This window comes from Lepidothrix coronata, unplaced genomic scaffold (assembly GCF_001604755.1).
Source record: "Lepidothrix coronata isolate B3197 unplaced genomic scaffold, Lepidothrix_coronata-1.0 Scaffold29, whole genome shotgun sequence".
Lineage (NCBI taxonomy): Eukaryota > Metazoa > Chordata > Aves > Passeriformes > Pipridae > Lepidothrix > Lepidothrix coronata.
In genome coordinates, this window is record NW_016690209.1 from 3,682,197 (window position 1) to 3,702,998 (window position 20,802).

At 44.2% G+C, this 20,802-nt stretch overlaps 2 protein-coding genes and 1 long non-coding RNA gene across 8 annotated transcripts in view; 1 reads left to right on the top strand and 2 right to left on the bottom strand.

Moving 5' to 3' along the window:
• Positions 1-301: 301 nt before the first annotated feature.
• FYTTD1 (forty-two-three domain containing 1) lies at positions 302-11,285 on the bottom strand. The gene is given in 9 exon segments (XM_017810674.1): positions 302-2,343; positions 3,438-3,564; positions 4,379-4,453; positions 5,308-5,369; positions 6,310-6,406; positions 7,334-7,446; positions 8,204-8,349; positions 11,007-11,189; positions 11,192-11,285. Coding segments are annotated over 9 exon segments (978 nt in total). The 5' UTR covers positions 11,271-11,285; the 3' UTR covers positions 302-2,247.
• Positions 11,286-12,629: 1,344 nt separating this feature from the next.
• Positions 12,630-14,068, bottom strand: LOC108495222. Its single transcript, XR_001874036.1, has 3 exons — positions 13,896-14,068; positions 13,532-13,760; positions 12,630-12,695 (listed from the first exon to the last, which is right to left on the bottom strand). It is a non-coding gene; the product is annotated as an uncharacterized LOC108495222 (long non-coding RNA).
• A 236-nt stretch (positions 14,069-14,304) lies between these two features.
• Positions 14,305-20,802, top strand: part of RUBCN (RUN and cysteine rich domain containing beclin 1 interacting protein) — a 31,446-nt gene continuing 24,948 nt past the window's right edge. For 3 of the 6 annotated variants that reach the window (XM_017810666.1, XM_017810668.1, XM_017810667.1), the window contains exon 1: positions 19,626-19,679. In XM_017810666.1, coding sequence (XP_017666155.1) covers positions 19,642-19,679 — 38 coding nt within the window. In that variant the 5' untranslated portion in view covers positions 19,626-19,641. Of the gene's footprint in view, positions 14,519-19,625; positions 19,680-20,802 lie in introns of those variants that run through there. The other 3 variants (XM_017810663.1, XM_017810665.1, XM_017810664.1) reach the window with 3 other exon arrangements.

Genomic DNA, 20,802 nt, shown 5'->3' on the forward strand with positions numbered 1-20,802 from the left:
CTTGGGCTGACACACCTGGCACTCGAATCACACCAAACCACTACATGAGACATGAAACATGCATTAGTAGCTGATACATTTAAATGCACGTGAGCCTACACGGTGCCACTCCAAAAAGCACTCAGCTGTCAGGGTGTTAAGCTGGGCAACGAGTAGGAGCCCTCTTTAAATTAAGCTGCTTTTTGCTGTGTTCTTCAGAACATTTAATAAGAATTTCATCAGTAAGAACCCCTTGCACGCTATCAGAAAATTCACATAACGAGAGTATTGCCCAGGTGGTTATAACAGGAACACGACAGTATGAAACCTGTAACCTTTTATTAAAAAAAAAAAAAATTAACAGCTTCAGAATAGATCAAATGTAATAACTTCTCCAAAAAATACCAAAAAGTACAGTGTAAAGCATCTTCTCATTAAATACAAACCAGCACTTTTTGATGCATTGCATCAATGTTTTGCATCTATGTTGATGCAAAAGAATTTTTTTGTTGCATCCTGGCACATGGAAAACGTATACACTGGAACAGGATGACTGACAACACTTTATCTACTCGAATTCTAACAGTAGGACAGTTTTTTAAAAAAAATTTCCTACTAGTAATTAAGAAAGAAATCTTAACACCATTACGTTTAGTTTGCTTCTGCTAAGGTATATTTTTCAACATTAAAAATAAGGGTTTAAGTACTATATAGCATCAGAGTGCACTCTGACTTCAAAACTCCTATACATAAAAAAAGCCCTTCTGCTGTCAAATGCTCTTCAAGGTTGAAGTTACCAGAATATGCTAGTTAACTTGGAATTTGAGATAAAAAGGAAACAAACTCTGTCAGAAGTCAAATGTAAATTCTTCAAGAACATGAAAAGGAGTTAAAACCTGCTTCAAACACCATAAACGTTCCTGGATGCAGTAGGACAACCACTTTTTCACCTGACTCTACCTAAACCTCATTGCTATAGGTCAGTGCTAGGCTCATCAGTTAAGGAATTCTGAAGAAGTGCCTCTTTTTTAGGGATTATATAAATTCAGACTGAGGAGGCCCTGGTTGTTACTTCCTGCAGATTCTGATGCACAGAGCTAAGCTTAAAGCAAGTGACTACATGCTCCTGCTTAATGCCTTACACATGCTGGCAAACCAAGGGCTTTTCATTCAGCAATATTCCCCAATTTCAGCCAATTTGCAGTTGTCTGACCACTTCGGATCAGCTTCACATCTTACCTCTCTTTGGTATACACAAACAAGTGCCATTAGATTGCTTCCCTCCAGCTATTTCTAAGAGCCAGAAAAAACCCTCTGGGGCAAGGTACGCAGGATGACAATCCTGTGTCTGGGAGGGTAAGGAATTCTACCATACTCCTGACTTCCTTGTTAACTGCTCTATTTATTCCTGTGAAATTATTAAAAAATGTGAAGTTATTGCATTAAGCTTGTGAAAAACCTTTTGAAAAGAAACAGAAAGCTAAAGTTTAAGAAAAAAAGGAGACAGACAAACCCCATTTACAGAGGAAGATGAACTTGAGCTATTTGTAATCTAGATGACTCTCATACTGCCTCTGCAGTACTTCTCCAATACAATATACGATCTGGACCACTTTTAAGGATAAGGGTAGAATAGTCTCCATCCCAGTTTCGTATTTTGGGTCTCAGCTAACAGCTTTATTTGTGAAAATGAGGATGCAAAACATTTAGTTTTCAAGAAAGGAAAAAAATAGAACTTTAAAAGCACAAAGAAGTACAGAACCAATGCTCCCATGAAAAAACGCCGCTACATCACTACCAAAGTATCCATGGACTGAGGCTCTGTGCCAAACTGCAGTCCAAGGGAGAGCTCATAGGCAGTCCCTAAAAAACCCTAAGATGGGATTTGTAATGAAACACTTTTACACAATCTTATTACCATAACAGAGGGGCCAAAGAACAGATACTGAGCACTCCTAAATGAAAAAAACCCCACAACTTCTAAAATTCTTGTTTGTTTTTCAATTGTGATATGAATCAAAAACCAGTGTTTGTCGTCAGCTGGGCAACAGAATGTTTTCCAACCAGGTGATGGTGCCACTCCCACTTTTTCTCCCTCAGGGCATCATGTCTTTTACCATTCAAAGTAAAAGTAATAAGGAGAGATAGCTCTGCCACCATCTTAGCAAGATGTCTGGAGAATTTCAGTGACGTATGCTGTGTTCTTCTGCCCACTCGTATCTCAGGTTCTCAGGTCAGTGGGATCAGTGCCCAAGTCCACGTGCCAGCTTAGCCCACTGTTACAAAGCGGCTTCCTTTGTTCTGAGACAGCGCAGTTCTCTGCTCCTTCAGGATCCCAAATCGCTCATTCAGCGTCATCCCTGTCTGAAAAATAAAGCCATTTAACCATAAACTTCAAAGATGCTGGGTTATTTTAATCAACGTAATGGAGTCAAGAATACCTTTTTCTTCAATCTGTATCACCACTTGACTCCTTAATTGCCTCAATTGGATTTTTTAAAAAGAAGGTTTGATTTCATCATTCCCTACACTATTTAAAAATCAGATTGGACTACACTTCAAGAGCTTGCATTTCTCAGAATTCAACAAGAACACATGGTACGCAATGTCATTACTCAAAGCCTCCTAAAAATATGATAGGTTAAGCTGAGGACAGCCAGCCTGAAAAAGGGAACTTTCAATACACGTTTCCCCATTCAGATTCTCTGCAACTTCAACAAATGTGTCCTTTTCACTGTGTTACTGCAGGCTGCTTTCCAGTTCACCCAGTTGCGGCAGCAGGCTGGAGTCTAATCCAAAAGTTCAATTAATTTTAGAGTACTGTAGTAGACTATTTTTGACATACTTATTCATGGATGGAACAGATCCAGACCAATGCCTTGACTCCATGCAGTTTTCTACAGCTGGCACTAAGGAGCTCATTACAAGAACAGCACTTAACTCTGTCACCTGTAAGAATTCCTTCAATGACAGCATGAGGATTCCTGCCCCAAATTGCCTGTCTTCATGAAACTTGGGAAAAAATGCTCATCTTTCAAGCCTTTACGCCATCACATTTGATTTTTTTTTCCTAGATGCATAGCAAAAGTTGCCTTAAAAATTCAGCTGCCAGGGTTCCATGCAGGTTACACAGGTTTAAGCAGCTCATCCCTGAGTTACACACAGTTGCTGACACGAGCAGCACAGCAGGAACACCAGGAGGCTTTAAGGAATATTAAACATTTTCAATCCCATTTAAATCAAGTGGGCGTGCAAGACATGAACTAGAAGAACAGGAACAGTGAGTTTAGCTCCTTGCTTGAAGTTACATAGCAAGTTAGTGGAAGAACTGGAAGTGGAAACAAGTAGTTGTCACTAGTTCCCTCTTTCTGTCACTAGAGAGTCAAGGAGGAAGGTGCCTCGCTGGCTTTTATCAGTCCTGAACTACTTCCATGGTTATGGAAAGAAACTGCATTTACCTGTTTTCCAACACTGTTAATATCAAACTGCAATGGAACCCCTTTTGGAATCTTCTTCTCTTCAGATTGGTCCCTCTTCATGAGAAATGGTGGCACAGGAGTACGAGTTAATCGTAATTTCTGGGAACTGTGAAAGAAGAATGTTACAAAGGACATGATGAATATGTGTTTTATGCAATAAAGCCTTAATGCTGACAGAGGTATGAATTTTTCATCAAGCCATTTGATCAGGCTGGCTGAATAGAGGGAAGGCACAAATTCAAGAAGGTAAAAGTCAGGCAGAACTATTAAAAGGGACCATTTGTTATTGTTATCAGACAGCAAGTATCCCTGCAGGCAGCCATCTTATTTTTTATTTCTCAATTCTACTGACAAACGCATAACTTGCAGTTAATTATTTCCATTAAAAAAAAAAATTGGTACAGTCTTCCTTACTGATAAAATGCTACTAATGAAAAAAGCTACTCAAGACATTTTCAAAAATACAACACCTATAAACAGCAGTACCATCAACTTCCCAAAGACAAATACGGCAATGCTCTCTCTAAGCATAACTCCAGCAGTATTTTTATGAATCAGGGATGAATTATTACCATCACTCATCAACTAGGTGCTCACTGATTTCCATTCAGACAGAGGAGGAAAACAGCTGCCACACAATCTGATTTAGAAGGGGCAGACAAGATGAAAATCTACCAGTGCACTACTCTTGCACTCTATACACCACATCAAGCTCCTAACTGGGAGATGACATGTGAAATCCAGAGGTGATTTTATTTAAATATAGCTCAGAAACACTCTGAAAGGGGCCAGATGTCAAAGCCTTCACAAGAAGCTGTGACTTTGAGGTCACCTGAAATACCTGCTAGGAACTTGCTAAACAGCTCAGAGCAGCAATTTCACTATGTTCAGAACATTTCAAAACTTAACTGAAAACTCACATTGGGGTTATGATTGCTCCTGGGTTGTCAATAGACACAGTCAGGATCCCTCCACTTGTGGTAGAAGTTCGCCATCTAGTTTGAAAAAACAGAAATCACTTTCAAAAATGTTGCAGAAATTTCAGTCAGAGTATCTTTAAAGGTGTGTCCAAAACACTGGCCAGTATAGAATGTACAACCTTTCAGAATGTTGGCCAGTACAAAGACCACAAGCAGTTACAAGACACTGTGTTACAAGTGGCTATTGACTGTTGTAGCTTTTACATCACCTAAACCTATTCAGGTGAGCGCTGGATCACATTCTGTCAAGGTGCACCAGAACTACAGCACTGACCCAAGGGTTCACTCTTAAAACAATGGTTTTTTGCCAAACGGGGGCCAAAATGATCCTCACAGCAAACCCATGAGGTGACAGACTGCAGTCTGTGGCACCTGCTGCTTGCTCAGCCTGTTGTGTTCCCAACCAACACACTGTGAAAAGCCCAGCAGGCACAGAATGATATGGGAAAAATATGCGGGGGGAGAGCTGAGTGTCTACCTTGTCATCTGCCTTTTTCATTTCCAAAGTGCTTCATAGGCTTATATACATATTAAATAAAATGAAAATTACAGCAAGAGCTAAGGAGAACACTGACATTAGAATTTTTCCTCCAGTCTATGCAGTATTCATGAGTACTAGAGATTAGTCTGATCCTCTGAAGCCACCACCTTCCCCCTCATTCCTGCAAGCGTCTTATGCAAACTCCTCCTGGTTAAATTAGAAGATAATTTAGGAAATAACTGAGAATAGGGGGAGGATCACTGGCACTCTCCTTGATGTGCCTAGAGGGTAAAAAACCACATCATTCAACTATCATAGCCAGGAAGTCTGAGCTAAAACGAGAATTGCATGAGTAACAAAACCAAAGTTTTCCAAATTAGATACTTACTGACGAGTTCTCTTTACTGTCTGATTATCGAGATCATCTGCTGACTGCACCTGGGCCTGCACCTGAAAACACACCAATACAGACACCGGACCTGAACACTGTTTCAATTCCAATCATAGCAGCTGGAAATACAGAAGTTCAAAAATAGAGGTTTAAGGCTGCTTGTACATTCTGCACAAAGAGGGTTGTACTGTCAGAGGATCTTCAAAGATAACTGTCCTATTTGTAAGACATTGGAAACAAATGACTTTAAGAGCACAAAACGATTTAAACAAAACCACCAATGACAGTAACCAATAGACAGGTGGCAACATTTTGGAGGACTATGCCAGCAAACATACACTTTACTAAGATGCACCAAAATGCCAGCAAGAAAAACCTGTCTAGTTCCTGATCCTGTCTGTAATTTTGCAATCCATGTGTAAGGAAGACAGCAGCTACTTACACTCACACACTGGAACATGTAGAATGAGGGCACAAATGAAAACCAAATCCACCACTTTTCTTTCACAGTACACCCCCTATTCTCTGGATCTTACTCAAAAAAATTGAAATAAATCACTAAGAAACTAAAATAACAACTTAAATAACTAAAATAAATAACCCCAGAATAACTAAAAACACAAACTAAATCATAATCAGATTCCGAAAAGTATTTCTGCTCTGTTCTTCACCTGAGAGCAACTTCTGAAAGCTGGACAGCGCTTTCTAACATTTAGTTTTAAGCAAAAAATGAATACCTTGCAATTCCCCTCAAACACTGACAAGTTCCATGCCCCTCAGAATAGCCCAACTACACTGGGATGAGAAGCAAGACTCAATGGATTACAGTAACTGAAGAGGACAAGCACACTTCCCTAGAAGGATCTGTGCCTATCTCCCAGTCCACCTGAAGTTTCTACTCAGATCTGATACTGGAAGTTGATTCCTTAACATCAGTGTCACAGGTTAGCTTAGAACCTGTGGCACAATTTTCTTGTTGCTTTCAGTAATTTTTATTACCTTCAGGCCCCTTCTAAACAGGAAAGTTGCTTGACGAGTGTCTTTCTGCTGATTTAGTTTGTTTCCAATTCTGACAAAAGTGGATGGCATGTTATTCCTGTAATATTTATTAAAAAATATAGTTATCAAAGGCTCCACAGATAACCCTTAGAGAGACTACTGTGAAAGTCAAGAAAGTGCCCAAACCAAGGGCATGTGCAGTGCTGCCTCTTTGAGGCTGAACACTCCAGCTGGGATAAGCTCCTCATCTAATAGGAACAAAACACGTTACTCCTAAATGGAGAAATCACTGCCTAATGTCACAGGACAGTATGATCATTAATTTTGCTTTTTGCTTTGATCACGATCCTCCAGCACTTTAAACATTGCTAAGTAGATGAAAAAAGAAAATTGATATGTATAAAGAAAGTTTGTTTACAGTTTCAACAATAGAGTCACACCGTGAAAACTTTCATCCTGGAGTTGGGTTACAGTTTATTATAAGAGGTGTTAATTCCAGCACAAATAAAACGTGTAATGGCTTCCATGAAGCTGTAGGTGTCACCAGCTTCCACAAAGGCATTTCGTCTGGGAAGTTCACTAAACCATGGCTGACACTTTAAAGGCATGGAAATTCACACTGGCCATTTCTATACAGAATCACAGAAACACAGAATGGTTTAGATTGGAAGGGACCTTAAAGATCTCCAAGTTCCAACCTCTCTGACACGGCCAGGGACACCTCCCCCTAGACCAGGATGCTCAAATACAGGCTGCCTATGATCTAACTCAAGGCAGGATACCAGCTGCTCACAAATAGAGGTACTTCCTCAGTGCTCTACCTGGTAGTAAATATCTGGCTTTGTATGGAGACCATGTTTGTCCCACACTTGGCTTCCAGATTTGTAGAATGTCACACACAAGGTAGCCTTGACCATATTGCTACTGCCAGGACCTACTGTCTTTCTTTGACTTGGTCCTGTCAAACAAGACTCCCTACGGAAAGTTGCCAAGGAGAATTCAGAAATCAGGCTTGGTATTTTACCTCCTATTCAGTGGGGCAGTCCTCCTGAGGGCAGGAGCTTGTTTTCTCTGCATTTCAGATTGTCTCTGCAGGTTTGTTTTCCTTTTCAAAACTGGGTAATTCCTCTGTGCATTCTTAAAAAACAATAAATATATACACCATAATGTATACTGCACACACCCAAACATTCTTCTTTCAATTTCCATTTACAAACTGCATACAGAACACCTTTAGCTTTGCCTACCTTTCACAGTCTAATGTCATTTGAAAATACCTTCTACACTTTCATGAATTCTCTATTTTCCACATTATCAGGAGAGAAAAGAAAAAGCAGCAGAACCTAGCAGTTATTTTTTCATTACTCCATCTCCCTAAACTGACAAAATCCACGTTCCACATGTCATTAAAATTAGTCTTCTTCACAAATCCAAAAGCAATCCCCATTCTCCAATACTGAATGGAACAGGCACCAATGCACTGGAAGAGTGCAGAATAGGGAGCCTACTGATGAAGTTTAGTATTCTAAAAAAACTTCCATTTTCGTAATGGTAAGCACACGCTTAACACCTGCAGTTTGGCTGAATCACTGGTTTGTAACAAAACCAATTTTTCCTGTAAAAATACAGTAACTCCCTCCATACTTGCACAGAATATACTTCTGTACTTCAATTTTCATGACTTGCAACCCAATTAGGTGTTAAAAACTACTTTCACACCTAGTCATTATCCAGCCCCCTCAAAACAAACAAGAACTCAGCTAACACATCCCCAATTTAATAAAAGCTTGTACCATATGTCTCCATTTTATATTTCAGTAGTACTGTTCTGAGGCACTTGTGTTTTATTTTTTTGACCTGTTCTGACACGAGTCACTAGGATTGCATTACTTACCTTCTCACTCAGTGGCTGTCTGTGCAGAGGACTGACTTCCTTGTATGAACCCAGTGCTTTCTTGGCTGCCAGGCCTGTTATAACTCCATAAGAACGCTTCTTCCCTGCTATCTTCTTTCTGCGCCCCAAACGATTCTTACCATAAGCTGCAACAAGCACAAAAAGTTCACAAATTCTTAAAATACTGTGAAATGGAACTTCACCAAGTACGGAATAATATAAAACCACACCAAATCAAAAAACCCCTCAGCTCCCTCCCCATTCAGGAAACTTTAAGTTATCAGTTTAATTTAAAGAAAAAAAAACAAACAGCTTCAAAGATTATTTATTTCAATCAGAGGTTCCCAAGACGTGGTTTACAGAGAAAGAACATAGCAATTGGCCCACAGAATCATATTAAACAGTGCATGAATTACATCACATTTAAAGTGTTTTCAATTAGAACTCTGCATGGCAGTCTGGACAAACTTAGGATTGAAAGCAGCCTTTGAATATAAAAGGCTTGTAAGTCTGAGGTCTGTAGTATCTCCAGTTACAAGGGCTGGATTAGCCCTGTATGGAACCATTTATCTTCATGCTATGAATACAGATCATGCTTCAGTTTTGTCCCAAAGCATCACCCCCTCTAGAATCTCAGACTGCAAAATACATTTAGCCTACGGAGTCAGCTCTCCAGCAACAGACACATCTAGTTTTGACATATCTGACTTAACAGCATTCATAATAAATCTGTGCTTCCTCATGAGACAGGAGCCATCACACGAGGCAAATCACAGATCAGAACCCAGTTTAGATCAATCTGCCACGGAGACCTGATGTGTACCCACATTTTGTGGCTGGTTAGCAAATGCTCTCCTTTTCTAAGGGAAAAGCTGAGAAGCAGGGTTGCTTAGGCTGAAAGAGACCTCACGAGGTTTCTGGACCAACCTCTGAACCAGAATAAATGACAACCTCCAAGTCAGCTCAGGCTGCCCAGGGCTTTGTGCAGCTGCATTCTGTCTATCACCAAGGACAACTTTTATTTAAATGAACAATGTTCCTCTCTCTGAAGTAAAAAGCTGAAAAGAGTCCCCGCTCAAGGTCCTCCTTTCTTTCCAGAGAGTTTGGCAAGGAATGAAATGCTATTGATCATCTGTGGTTTCTGTAGCTGTCCACAAACAGAGGATTTGCTATTTATCAGAGTAACTCCAATAGCACCAGAACAGCAATAAATCTACTGGTTATTAGCTACTAATAACTAGAATGCCCAGAAGAACTATTTAATGACACCTTCTGCTTAAAAACAATGTAAGACATGTTTGTTTTCAATGGAAAAAAATGTGTGGAACTGTATAGGAAGGAGCAGTTAACGCTATTCACAATGTTTCAATATGTCACGAATCTGGCAACTCTGCAAAAAAAACTCTCCTACAACACAGGCAGGCAAGCAGGGAAGGTTCCAACAGAGAAAAGTAACTGCCAAGGCAGCTGTATTTAGCTTCAGCTCGAGTTTCTCCTAAAATTCTAAATTCTAATACTTGTTTCTTTTGTGCCCTTTAGATGATAAACAATTACACTTGACAACTGCAGTCATTAAAAGAGCCTACGTGTTTTGATAATCTACAGCTTAAAATCACTTACTCTTCACCCACACAAATATTCTCACACTTGGGCTGAGAGATGTAAAATTTTTTCCTGCACTGTCATCAATTTATTAGAGGTGCACCAGTAACACAACCTGAGCCCTGAGCAACATGACAGTCCACTGATGCCCAAAGACATTTGTGTCTAAGACATTAATGACAAGCTGCTGCTATAACAAACACTAAGCAAGACAAAGAAAAAATGAGGATCTTTGCACATACACCAGACAGATGGGTCTTTGTTTTAAATGAATGCTACTACACAAGAAATTGCATGTCTTAATCTAAGCACCTAACTAGCTTGTACTGAGGTGATAAGCTCCCTGATTAGCCAATATTTTTCCATATTTTGATCATCCAGTGCTAAAAACATACTTCTCAAAATTAATTGTAAGCAAAACCAGATTATACTTCAAGCAGGTGCTGGCCACGTATTTGACTAAAGCCTGAGAACATTTTAAAATATATCTCTTGTCTATCAAAAAACACTTGCAGTTACTCAGGGGAACTGACAGCAAAGCTGTTACTGTGTACTTTTCCTCTCTTCACTCCCTGCCTATATGATTTTTCCCCCTTTTTGTATTCCATTGTAAAAACACTGGCTTAAGAAGGCTGACACAGTACTTTCTTTGCATCCCAAGCTCATACCAAGAAAAGCCAATTCAGACTCTGCACTATTCATTTATATATTCCAGAGCCAGCATTGCAGGCTGCAGTAACAGATATTTTGGGAAGGCCTACAAAGAGAATTCTAGTCAGCAAATATAAATATGCTGTCTTTTTTTCACAAAGCTCTGAGTTCTGGCAAGGCCTCCACGTTTCCTACTGCACAGGCTTTGGCATAAGCACTCGTTCTGTCCATCTCTGAGAAGGGACAAAGCATCAACACAATTTCCAAAATTAAAATAAATCTAAAGAATCAGAAAGAAAGCCAATCCCTCCTTGAGTCAGACAGTCCCTCAAGCTCCCTGATGGCCAAACATGTCCATCATTTTCTCACACTAAACCAGAAACAAAATCAAATATAAACAGATTAGGAAAAAACTGAATCATAATCAAAAGTGTACATGACACTATTTGAAAGAGACCTGAATCGACCATGTCAATCCATGCATTTCATTAGGTTACATTTCAGCTCAAAAAAGACACTGTGCAATCCACATTACGTTTGGCATACACACCCTTCTGCTGTCGGATTCCCCACTTGGAGCCTGGAGGACTGAACTGTCGAGTTTGATTCTGCTGAAGCCCTCTTTTTATTTTGGGAGAATATTGCTTTCTCTCTTCTTTCTTGTTCAACTTAATTATATCATCTGCAAGAAGAAAAAAAAAAAAAAAAAAAAAAAATTTGACACACTGCATAAAATTTGACATACTGAATAAAACCTCCTGAGCAGCCTGGAGTCATGGAAAACAGACCAGTCAATCTTGCAAAGGCAGCACATACAAGTTAAGGTTCTAGAAACATTATTGCAATAAACTTCCAGTCCCTGTTAGTCTTACAATACTTACTTTATAACACTTTAGAAAAAGGGAAGGAGTTGCATACACCCAGAAAATTCAAGAGGCTTGTAAGACTGGATGTGATAAACTGAATGACTCTGTTAGTTTTTGTATACTGTTAAAAAAAAAAAGCAATCCCATCTCACTCCCAGACTTTGCAGATTCCAGACAAAATGTCAATTCCAGCCTTAGTTCTTTGATTTTAAAAGTTACCTCAGAAAAATCACATAGAGAGAACTTGGGCCACCAGTTACTCTCAGATGTTCACAGAAACTGAGATAATGGGAAAAAAACAAGACTTCTCTCCCCAGGTACTTGCAATCCAAAGCAATCATCTTATCTGTTGTCCTGGGAAACAATGTTGGACAAATTATTCATTGGTTCTAGAGTAGGTACAAGGAATAAGCTGATGAAAAGTGAACAGCAGGTCCATCAAGTACAAATCATGCCACAACAGTCTGATTTCCTTCACTGACCTGGTAGCCAGCTCAAGAGAAGAGTAAAGCAACTGTGTGTGGCAGCTTTTATCTGACTGTGATCTTGTTCACAAAAATACCATAAAGGAAATTGTCAAACTGTGTCTGCTGCATCTCAATCCTGAGAGTACAACTGATAAAGACTTCACCTTTCAAGAGGGAGCCTCCACAAACACGTGGACAACCTTTTCTGAGTCAAGGAGAGATGGGAATGGGGTTACTCTGTTTGTAAGAGTAACCCCATAACATTTGAGTTCAAATGGACTCAGATGGGGTAGAACAGAGAAAACAGCGTAAAAAACATAACTACAAAAATCAGCTTACTTTGCTGCAAATATGATTGAATATTCAGGTAAAATCTATTAGGACAATGAATATGGATACAGGTCACCCAGTATCAGATATCTACAGAATCTTCTTTACCAAAGGGGTTATCCCTAGAGCAAGGATTAGTACTCAGCCAGGAGCATTATTTGAACATAGCACCACAAATAAAGTGATGTTCAACAAAAACTAAAACTTCCAAAGCTGTTAGAGCAGAACATGTAATTCCACACAGTGGCTACTTCCACTCCTATGGACCTGTGACACAAACCACCATGTTCAGAGAACATAGGCTCTTGCTTCACAGTTTATGTGCTTCATCTTAAATCCCATTTTTGCAAGTCAGATATTGCTGCACACAGGGTTACAAGTTTTTAACAAAAGGACTTAAGTTTCAGTTACTCTCTTATTTGTGGAAATGAAGGACATTTGGGACTTTGTGCATTTGTTAGTGGAGACACACTGAAGCACTCTCCTATCTTGCCTGAGATCAGAGATCACACCTACAGCTGGAACAGCAGAATCATCTGGGAACAGTATCAAACTGGAAGCTCAGCTTCAGATGAGCTGCACATAACACAACAAAAATACAATTAATCTTTGTTACATGAGAATTTAGTCAACTTTGAGATCTCGATCTTAAGATTTCCTCGATTAAGGTTGTGCCAGTTCCTTTGCTATCCAGACAGGTGTGGGACTGCATCTGCTCTTTGTTTATACCAGACCAAGGAGCTTTGACTTGAGGGCAGTAGCCATGGATGATACCCTTTACGCCTGCTCACACCACCACCTTAAGCAAACATCCTCATGGCACTACAACAGTCCTCTGCAATCTGCTATTAGTCAATGGCCAGGAATGTAGCAGTGACTTGGCTAAATTAGCATTAGAGGATATGAAAATACAAAAAGCCACTCAGAATCAATTACTATTTACCTCAGTAACCCTGCAAACAAAGGCTGTGTGCTATAAATAAACACAGGCATATAGTTTTCTATGAATGCTCTCAAGCTACTCCACATTCAGACAAACTCTAAATGTCATTTCACAAGTTATCTTCATTGCCAAAACAAAGAATTCCACTGGATTATTTACAGAAGGAAAAACTGTGCAAATCCTCTTATTTTATGGTGGTCCACAAAGGCCAAGTCTGCCATTAATAATTCCAGTTCACATTGTGATTCTTCTTTTTGAAGAACATCTCCTGACAGCACCAATCTATCACACTCTGGTAGCATCACAGAGCAGTCTTGGAGCATACAAACCAAATTTTTTAGGGTTTTTTTTTAAATAAAACTAAACTGGAAGATGCACTCCAGAAATGAACCAGATTGTCCCCGACTGTTAAGGGGACGCAGTACAAAGCAGCAGAACAGAATTACTCTGAGATACCTCACTGAAATACCTATAGCGTGGATGACAGTTTCTCATACATGCCAGAGAGACACAGCCCTGCAGGTCTGTAAGGAGCCTGTGCATCTTCCTAACACACCCCCCCCTCCTACCATGGGAGGGCAGGGGAGAACGGGGCAGACTTCACAGGAAACTACACCGTAGAGGCGACGTCACGCTGGATGATGATATTATACTGCAAAGGGGTTACACGGGAGACTTGCCACTGCCGACTTACAAACCTGAGAAGAATAAAAGGGCAAGGCCAGCTGAGAGACAACCAAACCTCACCCGTCTACAGCTACGAGCGCCAGGCGAGGCCCTGGGACGCTCCCCGAGGGCCACCCAGCCAAGGGCCCGGGGACTGAGGGCCTCACCAGGCCAAAAGCCCGCAAAGCCCTGGTCCGCAGCCTGCTCGGACACTCAGGCGGCACGAAGGGGTCCCGGCTCTTCCCCAGCCAGGGACCGGATCCCCGGGTCAGGGAGCAGCGCCGCTCCCGGAGACACAGACGGGTCTCGCCCCCCCGTCCCCGCCGCCACCCTCGCCCCCCGCCGCTCCCGCTATGGAAGGGTCCTGTCCCCCCCGCCCGCTCCCGTTGGTTCCTCCCGCGCCGGTGCCTTGCACAGCCCGATGGTTCATTCCGCCCCCCCGCGGCCCCGGCACTTGGTTCAGCCCGAGCCCTCCGCCCCGTCTCCCGCAGCGGCGGGCCCACCCCCGCTCCTCACCCAACGACATGTCGATCTTCTCCAGGCCGTCGCCGCCGCCGCCGTGCCGGGCCCCCGCCGCGGCCGAGGAGCCCGGGAGCGGTGCCGCAGCCCCGAACACGCTCATGGCCGCCCTCAAGTCCCGCCGCCACCACCTCCCTAAGACCTGGACCGCCTCCCCGACACCCCCGCGCATGCTCAGCAGCTCCGCCCAGCCCAGGCCACAGACTCCCGTGCCGGGGAGCGTCGCGGCCGCCCCTCTGCCACGGCGCCCCCTGGCTGCCGGGAGGAGCAGGTACGGCGGGCGGGGGGCGATGCCGGGGGGCGGGTACCGCTGGCGGTGGAGGCCGCTCCCAGGAGGGGCTTCTCTAGGGACAGCCGTGTCCTTGGGAAGGGTCAGGGCTTCCCTGCCACATCGGCGTGGGGCGCTGGGAGGCAGGGCTGTTGGCAGGGTGCCCTGTGCTGGGGGCTTGTAGAACAGGGCATGAAATCATGGGCTGGCTGGAGGTCCGATGGAGTGCTGAGATGATTGGAAGGATGGAGCACTTCTCCTATGAGGAAGGGCTGAGAGAGCTGGGGTTGTTCAACCTGGAGAAAAGAAGGCTCCGAGGATACCACATTGCAGCCTTTCAGTACTTGAAATGGGCCTATAAGATGGGACAAGCTTTTTAGCAGGGCCTGTGGCAATAGGGAAGGGATAATGGCTTTAAACTGGAAGAGGGTGGAATATAATATAAGGAAGAATATATATATAAGGATATAAGGAAGAATATTTTTACATATAAGGAAGAATTTTTTTACAGTGAGGGTGGTAGAACACTGTCACATGTTGCCCAGAGAGCTGGTGGATTCCCCACCCCTGGAAACAGTCAAGGTATGGTTGGATGGGGCTCTGAGCAACCTGATCTGGTTGAAGGTGTCCCTGCTTGCGGCAGTGGGGTTGGACTTGATGACCTCTAAAGGTCCCCTCCAACCCAAAGCATTCCATGTTGCAGAGTAGGGAAGGGTGTTCAGCTGGGAAGCTGAACGTGAGATGCCTTTGCCTGCAACCCCAGTGCAATTAAAACAAATGACCTGTACTGTCAACAGCAAAACAGGGTGGTTTTGAGCAGAAATATGTTTCCAAATGTCAAACGGCAGAGTTCAAACCAGGTTCCTATTTAAAAATATCATGGAAGGCTTAAAATTAGTACTTAAACCTGGAACAGTGTGTCCATGGACATTTTGTTCTCTTTGGGCTCTTTTCAGAGCTGTTATCTTATCCAGCCTTTGGTTAGAATCACATGATTGAGAAATTCAGAAGGGAAATCAACAACTTTGTTTTTTGAACAAGGAATCTAGTGAAGCCTTTCCTTCCTCCCTGAATATTTGCATTCTTTGGAGCTGTTGGTATTGTTGAGGGGTCAGCAGTGCACACATCCCTAGTGGAGAACTGGCTGCTGCTAAGGAAGTTATGTGTAACAGAGCTGGGATCTACCTATATTTTATAGAGCGACACTTCCTTCCTTTGACACTCTATTTAATTTAAGGGATAGTCATTATCTCTGAAATCTCTATGTCTTGCTCATGCTTGGTTGAAATTGGTCGGTGAGTTCCAGAGGCAGTAAAGGAAGGATCAGATGGGCAGACAAGGCGATTGCAGAGGACAGACTTCCTTCAGAAGCCAGGCAGTAAATGCTGAAAGGAAAACCCACATCCCTTTCCCCCTCTCACAATGGTCACCTGGCATTACTGTCCACATCTCCCCCCCGTTTTCCCTGGGAGCTGTGCTGCGGCTGCCATTCTACAGGTGTCTTCTCTCGCCCTGGGCCTTCAGCAGGCTCTGCACCAAGGATAGCTCGTTTTATGGTCTGCCCACCAGCCTCTGGAGGGAGAACTCCATACTGAAACTCCAGGGACTGCATTGCAAGTGCCCTGGGGCAGGAATAAATATTTCCATACCCGACCTTGCACACGCCTCCTGGCAGCAGAAACACTCCCACATTTCTTTAACTGCCCACTCCGCCACATGCCCATTTGCTAAAATAAACACTCCGTGTTTATCCTGAGTTCCTGACACACAATGAGCTCCCGTGTGTGTAATCCCTGTCACAGCTCTGTCCTGTGCTGGGAGGCACCTGCACTGAAACACTGTACAGGCCTTTAGAATGGGAGATCTTTCTAGGAGTGTTATCATGAAAGGCAAGAATGAGTCAGTAGAGGCTTTCTGGCCTCTGCTGTGTCCTGCACTACAGACTGTTGACAAGGCCTTGTTGTCTCCCTGTACACTCTAGGCATCTCTTCCCATTAAAATAAGGCCAATAACATGCTTCTGGATGTTCCTCTTGCTGCTTCCTACTGTCTAGAAGAGAATGGCTCAGTTACTGTCACAGGACACCCTCGGCTAGTGAGAGATTTTCCCTTCAAGCAGGAGAAGCTCGTGACCACAGTGCTGGAGGCTGACAGTTCCATCCCGTTTTATTCCGTGTGCAGCATGTTCAGATGGACTGATGGATTTGATAACTTACACATTTTCCCCCAGGTGACAAGTGGGATTGGATGACAAGTGATTGATGACAAGTAGGACTTGAGGTTCTTATAATCAGGCTGCATTTCTAAAGCAAAGATGCTATTGCCAGATTACCAACAACTACTAATAATAGAGGTGCCAAAAGATGTATTTTTTAAAAAGCGTTAAACCACATTCCTGTGATGCTGTAGGGTGCAGCTCCATCTGGGAACTGCATCACACCAATAAACAAATGCTCTGTTTACCCCAAACAAACATGGGAACTGCAAAGGTGGCAGTTGCTGACTGCCCTCGTGAGAAGTGGAAATCAGAAAAAATCCGGTTTACCACATCCATGGGTTGCATTTATTATCCAAACAGGACAACAGCTATCTGCTGCTCAGCACAACAGAAAACCAGGCAAAAGTTCTGCTTCCGAAGAGTATTTTCCTTCTGTGTTCAAAATGGCTGGAAAGCCATGGGGATCATGAAGGCAGCCATGCAAATATCAGCTCTTGGTTTGCTGTGTGGCTCTCAGGACTGTGCCAGCATCCAGCCAAGAGTCAAAGTTTCCACATGGCACTGACAGTACAAAGAACCAGTCCTTTAACTGTATAAAGTCCAGTATGATTCAGCCATGCTGAGCTTGTATCCACTGTAAGAACACTGTGTGTCTAAAGCACCCAAAGGCTGTAATAAGTTTTGGGGCTGGTTCTTTCCTGGGCCTTTCCCAGACTCTTCCTGAGCACCAGTTAGTTGTCTCCTCACCAAAATGAGACAACATGACTCAGCTGCCCAGTAACCCCCCTTGTTCTGGTACATCGTGGAGGAATTGCAGAGTAGATGTTACCTGCTGAACATGCTGAAATTCCCAGGAGGAAGTGCTAAAATTACCATGCAGAAACAACACCCAAAGGATCAGGTCCTAAGTGCACTCAAACATTTAAAGCCAGAGGGGACTGTCTAGTCCAAACTGCATGTTGTGAGCTGTGGAATACCACACCTGAATTGATCCCAGAAACCAGTGAGCTATTCCAGTGCACCTTCCAAAGGAGGTCTCTACTTCCCTAGGGACACAGGCACTGCCCTGATAAAAATAGCTTCTTATTCCTAACATGAAATTGTCTGGCTTCTACCAATAATTTCCAATTCTGCCTCCTCTGTGATGTGCTCTTTATGATTAAAGAGTCAGTAACTAACTTTGTCATCCAAATCTTCCCCAAACAGCAATCAGGTCTGTGAGATTCCAAATTCTGCTACTGTTCAGCAAAAGGATATATATATTTTTTAAATATATATATTTTTATATATATATATATATATATGTATGTATAACATATGTTTACAATTGTTGACCTCTATTGGCACTCCTCAGATTTTGCACTGAAGGATTAATCTCCAGTTTAACCTCAGTGCAGTCCCAGAAGCTCACATCTGTGTGTGATTACAGGCTTATTTATAATAGTTTTTTATACTCTCTCTAAATCAAAGTGGGCATTGACAATAGTTAAGTAAACAATGTCTATAAGTAACATATGAAAACAACATAATGAAGCAGGGAAAAGGAGAGGGTTTTTTCTGAAGAAATTTTAAAAATCACTGTTGAGTAACATCCAGGCTATTTCTGACTTGTGGAACTAGAAGAATCTTGTAATTCCTGATTGAGGAGCTGAATTAGATCTGTCAGCTTTATTTGCATGCTCCATTTCACCAGACATGATCCTCTAATGATTGCAATAGTCCTGATGACATGATTTTCTCCAATATTTTTACTGTTAGAGTCAACACAGTCTGATGCCGTGATACCAAACATGGCACGTAGAGCTAGTGTTTTCAATCACTGCAGTAGCCTCTAAGCAAGGAAGTTTCTGCCTGACAACTGGGCTGAAGTTGTTGTTCCACACTTGTATACGATTACTTTGTATGAGGAGTCCTTCTGAAAAACGTGTTGTTATTAAGAACATCAGTACAGAATGCTGTTCCCCCACATGCTGCAGAAGTACTGTACTGGTAAAATAAACCACATACAAATTGCCAGGTCAAGGGGTGCTTTTTCATGTATGCAGCATATATTTATCATTAAAAGTAATAGTTATAGGGAGTTTCCATTGTATAAATATTGTTCTTCGGAGAAAGGGTGATTGGGCATTGGAATGGGCTGCCCAGGGAGGTGGTGGAGTCACCGTCGGTGGAGGTGTTTAAGGAAAGACTGGACATGGCACTTAGTGCCATGGTCTAGTTGACAAGGTGATGTTAGGTCTTAGGCCGGACTCGATGATATCAAAGGTCTTTTTTAACCTAGTTGATTCTGTGGTTCTGTAAAATACGTAGCTTTGGTTTCTGAGGCATCAGACAACTCCAGACATATTTGGGTTTCATCTCCTATTTGTCATTGACTGTTCTCAGTCTGAAGGCAGCAGCATCACTTTTTCCTTTTTCAGATTTCATTTCACTGCATTTCAGTGGAAGGCGCACCCAATTCTGCTGTATTTCCCACACCCTCCTTGCAGCGGACACGAGAACCCTCTTTCCAGTTCCTCTGTCCCTGCAGGTGTGATCAGAGCATGAGCTGCCCCACAGGGACACGTTGGGGTTTTTTTTATTATTTTTTTTTTCCCCTGCCATCACACTTTTGTCATCACGTGCTACGCAGGGTTTGGTGAGGGTTATCTCAGCAGTTACTGTGTTTTTAACCCGCTCTCTGAAGGCGCCGGCGGGGAACACCAAGAGCTGCGGGGCGGGGGCGGCTAAGGCGAAACCGCCGTGCACGCCGGGAGTTGTAGTTCGTCGCGACGCTGGGAGCGCCGGGCGGCCGCGGGGCACGCCGGGAATTGTAGTCCGAGGGCGCGGCGGGGCGGGGCAGCCTCTCCTCCCCCACCGCCCCCACGTGACGGTGTCGCGGCTGCGGCGGGGCCGCGCGCGCGCCCGCGATGGAGATCGGGCCCCACGCGGGGCGCGCGGAGAGCAGGTGGGGGCGCGGGGGCGCGCGCGGGGGCGGGACGCGCGCGGGGGCCGCGAGTGTCCCCGGGACACGGCCCCGCGTTGGGCGCCCGCGGGAGGCGGGACACGGGCGTGCGGGTGCGGGCGTCCTGGCGGCCCGGCCCGCGTGGGTGCCCGTGGGGAGCGCGTGGCACCGAGGGCGAGTGTGAGTGTCCCGCGTGGGAACCCGCGGGAGGCGTGACACGGGGTGCGGGTGTGGTGGGCGGTGTCAGTGCGCGTGTGCGCTGGCACTGGGGGCGGCAGGGTCCTGTGTGCACGCGTGGGTCAGTAACGAGTTATGTAGGACGCGGCAGAGAGTGCGGGATGTGCGTGCGGGAACACGGGTGGCTGCAGGGCCGGCGCGCGCGTGGTGCCTGGGAAGCACCGGGGATGCGCTGGGGCTGCCCCCGGGGAGCTCCCGTCCTGCGTGGGTGTGTGGGAGTGTGTGTGCACAGCCACGAGTGCGGAGGTACCTGGGAGCGATCTGGGAAGGAACAGACCCCTTGGGATGGGTGGGATTGGTGCTTGCAGCGTCCCCCGTGGGAGGAAGCACACGGTGAATGGGCTGTCAGAGCAGAGTGTGGCTGCCATCACCCACGCGGGGCCAGAGTATGTTTGCCACTGGAGGGACAGTGATGGCCACAGACGCGTGCCCTCGGTACCTGATGCTCTGCACTGTGGTCCTCATCAGTCCTGGCCAGGACAGCAGCTGCCGGGCCTCTCCTTTGGATGCCTTGAGCTTAAGGGCGAAACCAGCCCACCCTCACACTGCAATGCCTCTGCTCTGGGGGCTCTGCAGCTCGCTGATCTGGGATCCTCTCTCCTTACCCTCCTGGCAGTCAGCTGCACCACCTCTTCCAGGTGCTGAACAGAAGTCTCCGAAGGCGAGGTCCTGTGCCTGCACCACCCCTGTGGCTGGGAGTGAGCATGGCCACAGTGACCTCGCCTGCCTGCATGGTCCTCATTTGTGCTTCAGGCCTGGTTCTCCTTGTTAGCATTTGTAAGAGCAGCAGAGGTTGTTTCCTGGAGGTGTTTTGATGACAAGTCCTATTTACTTCAGGTTTTTGCATGTGCTTTGGTTTGCTCCTGTACTCACAAGCACAGGATGAGTG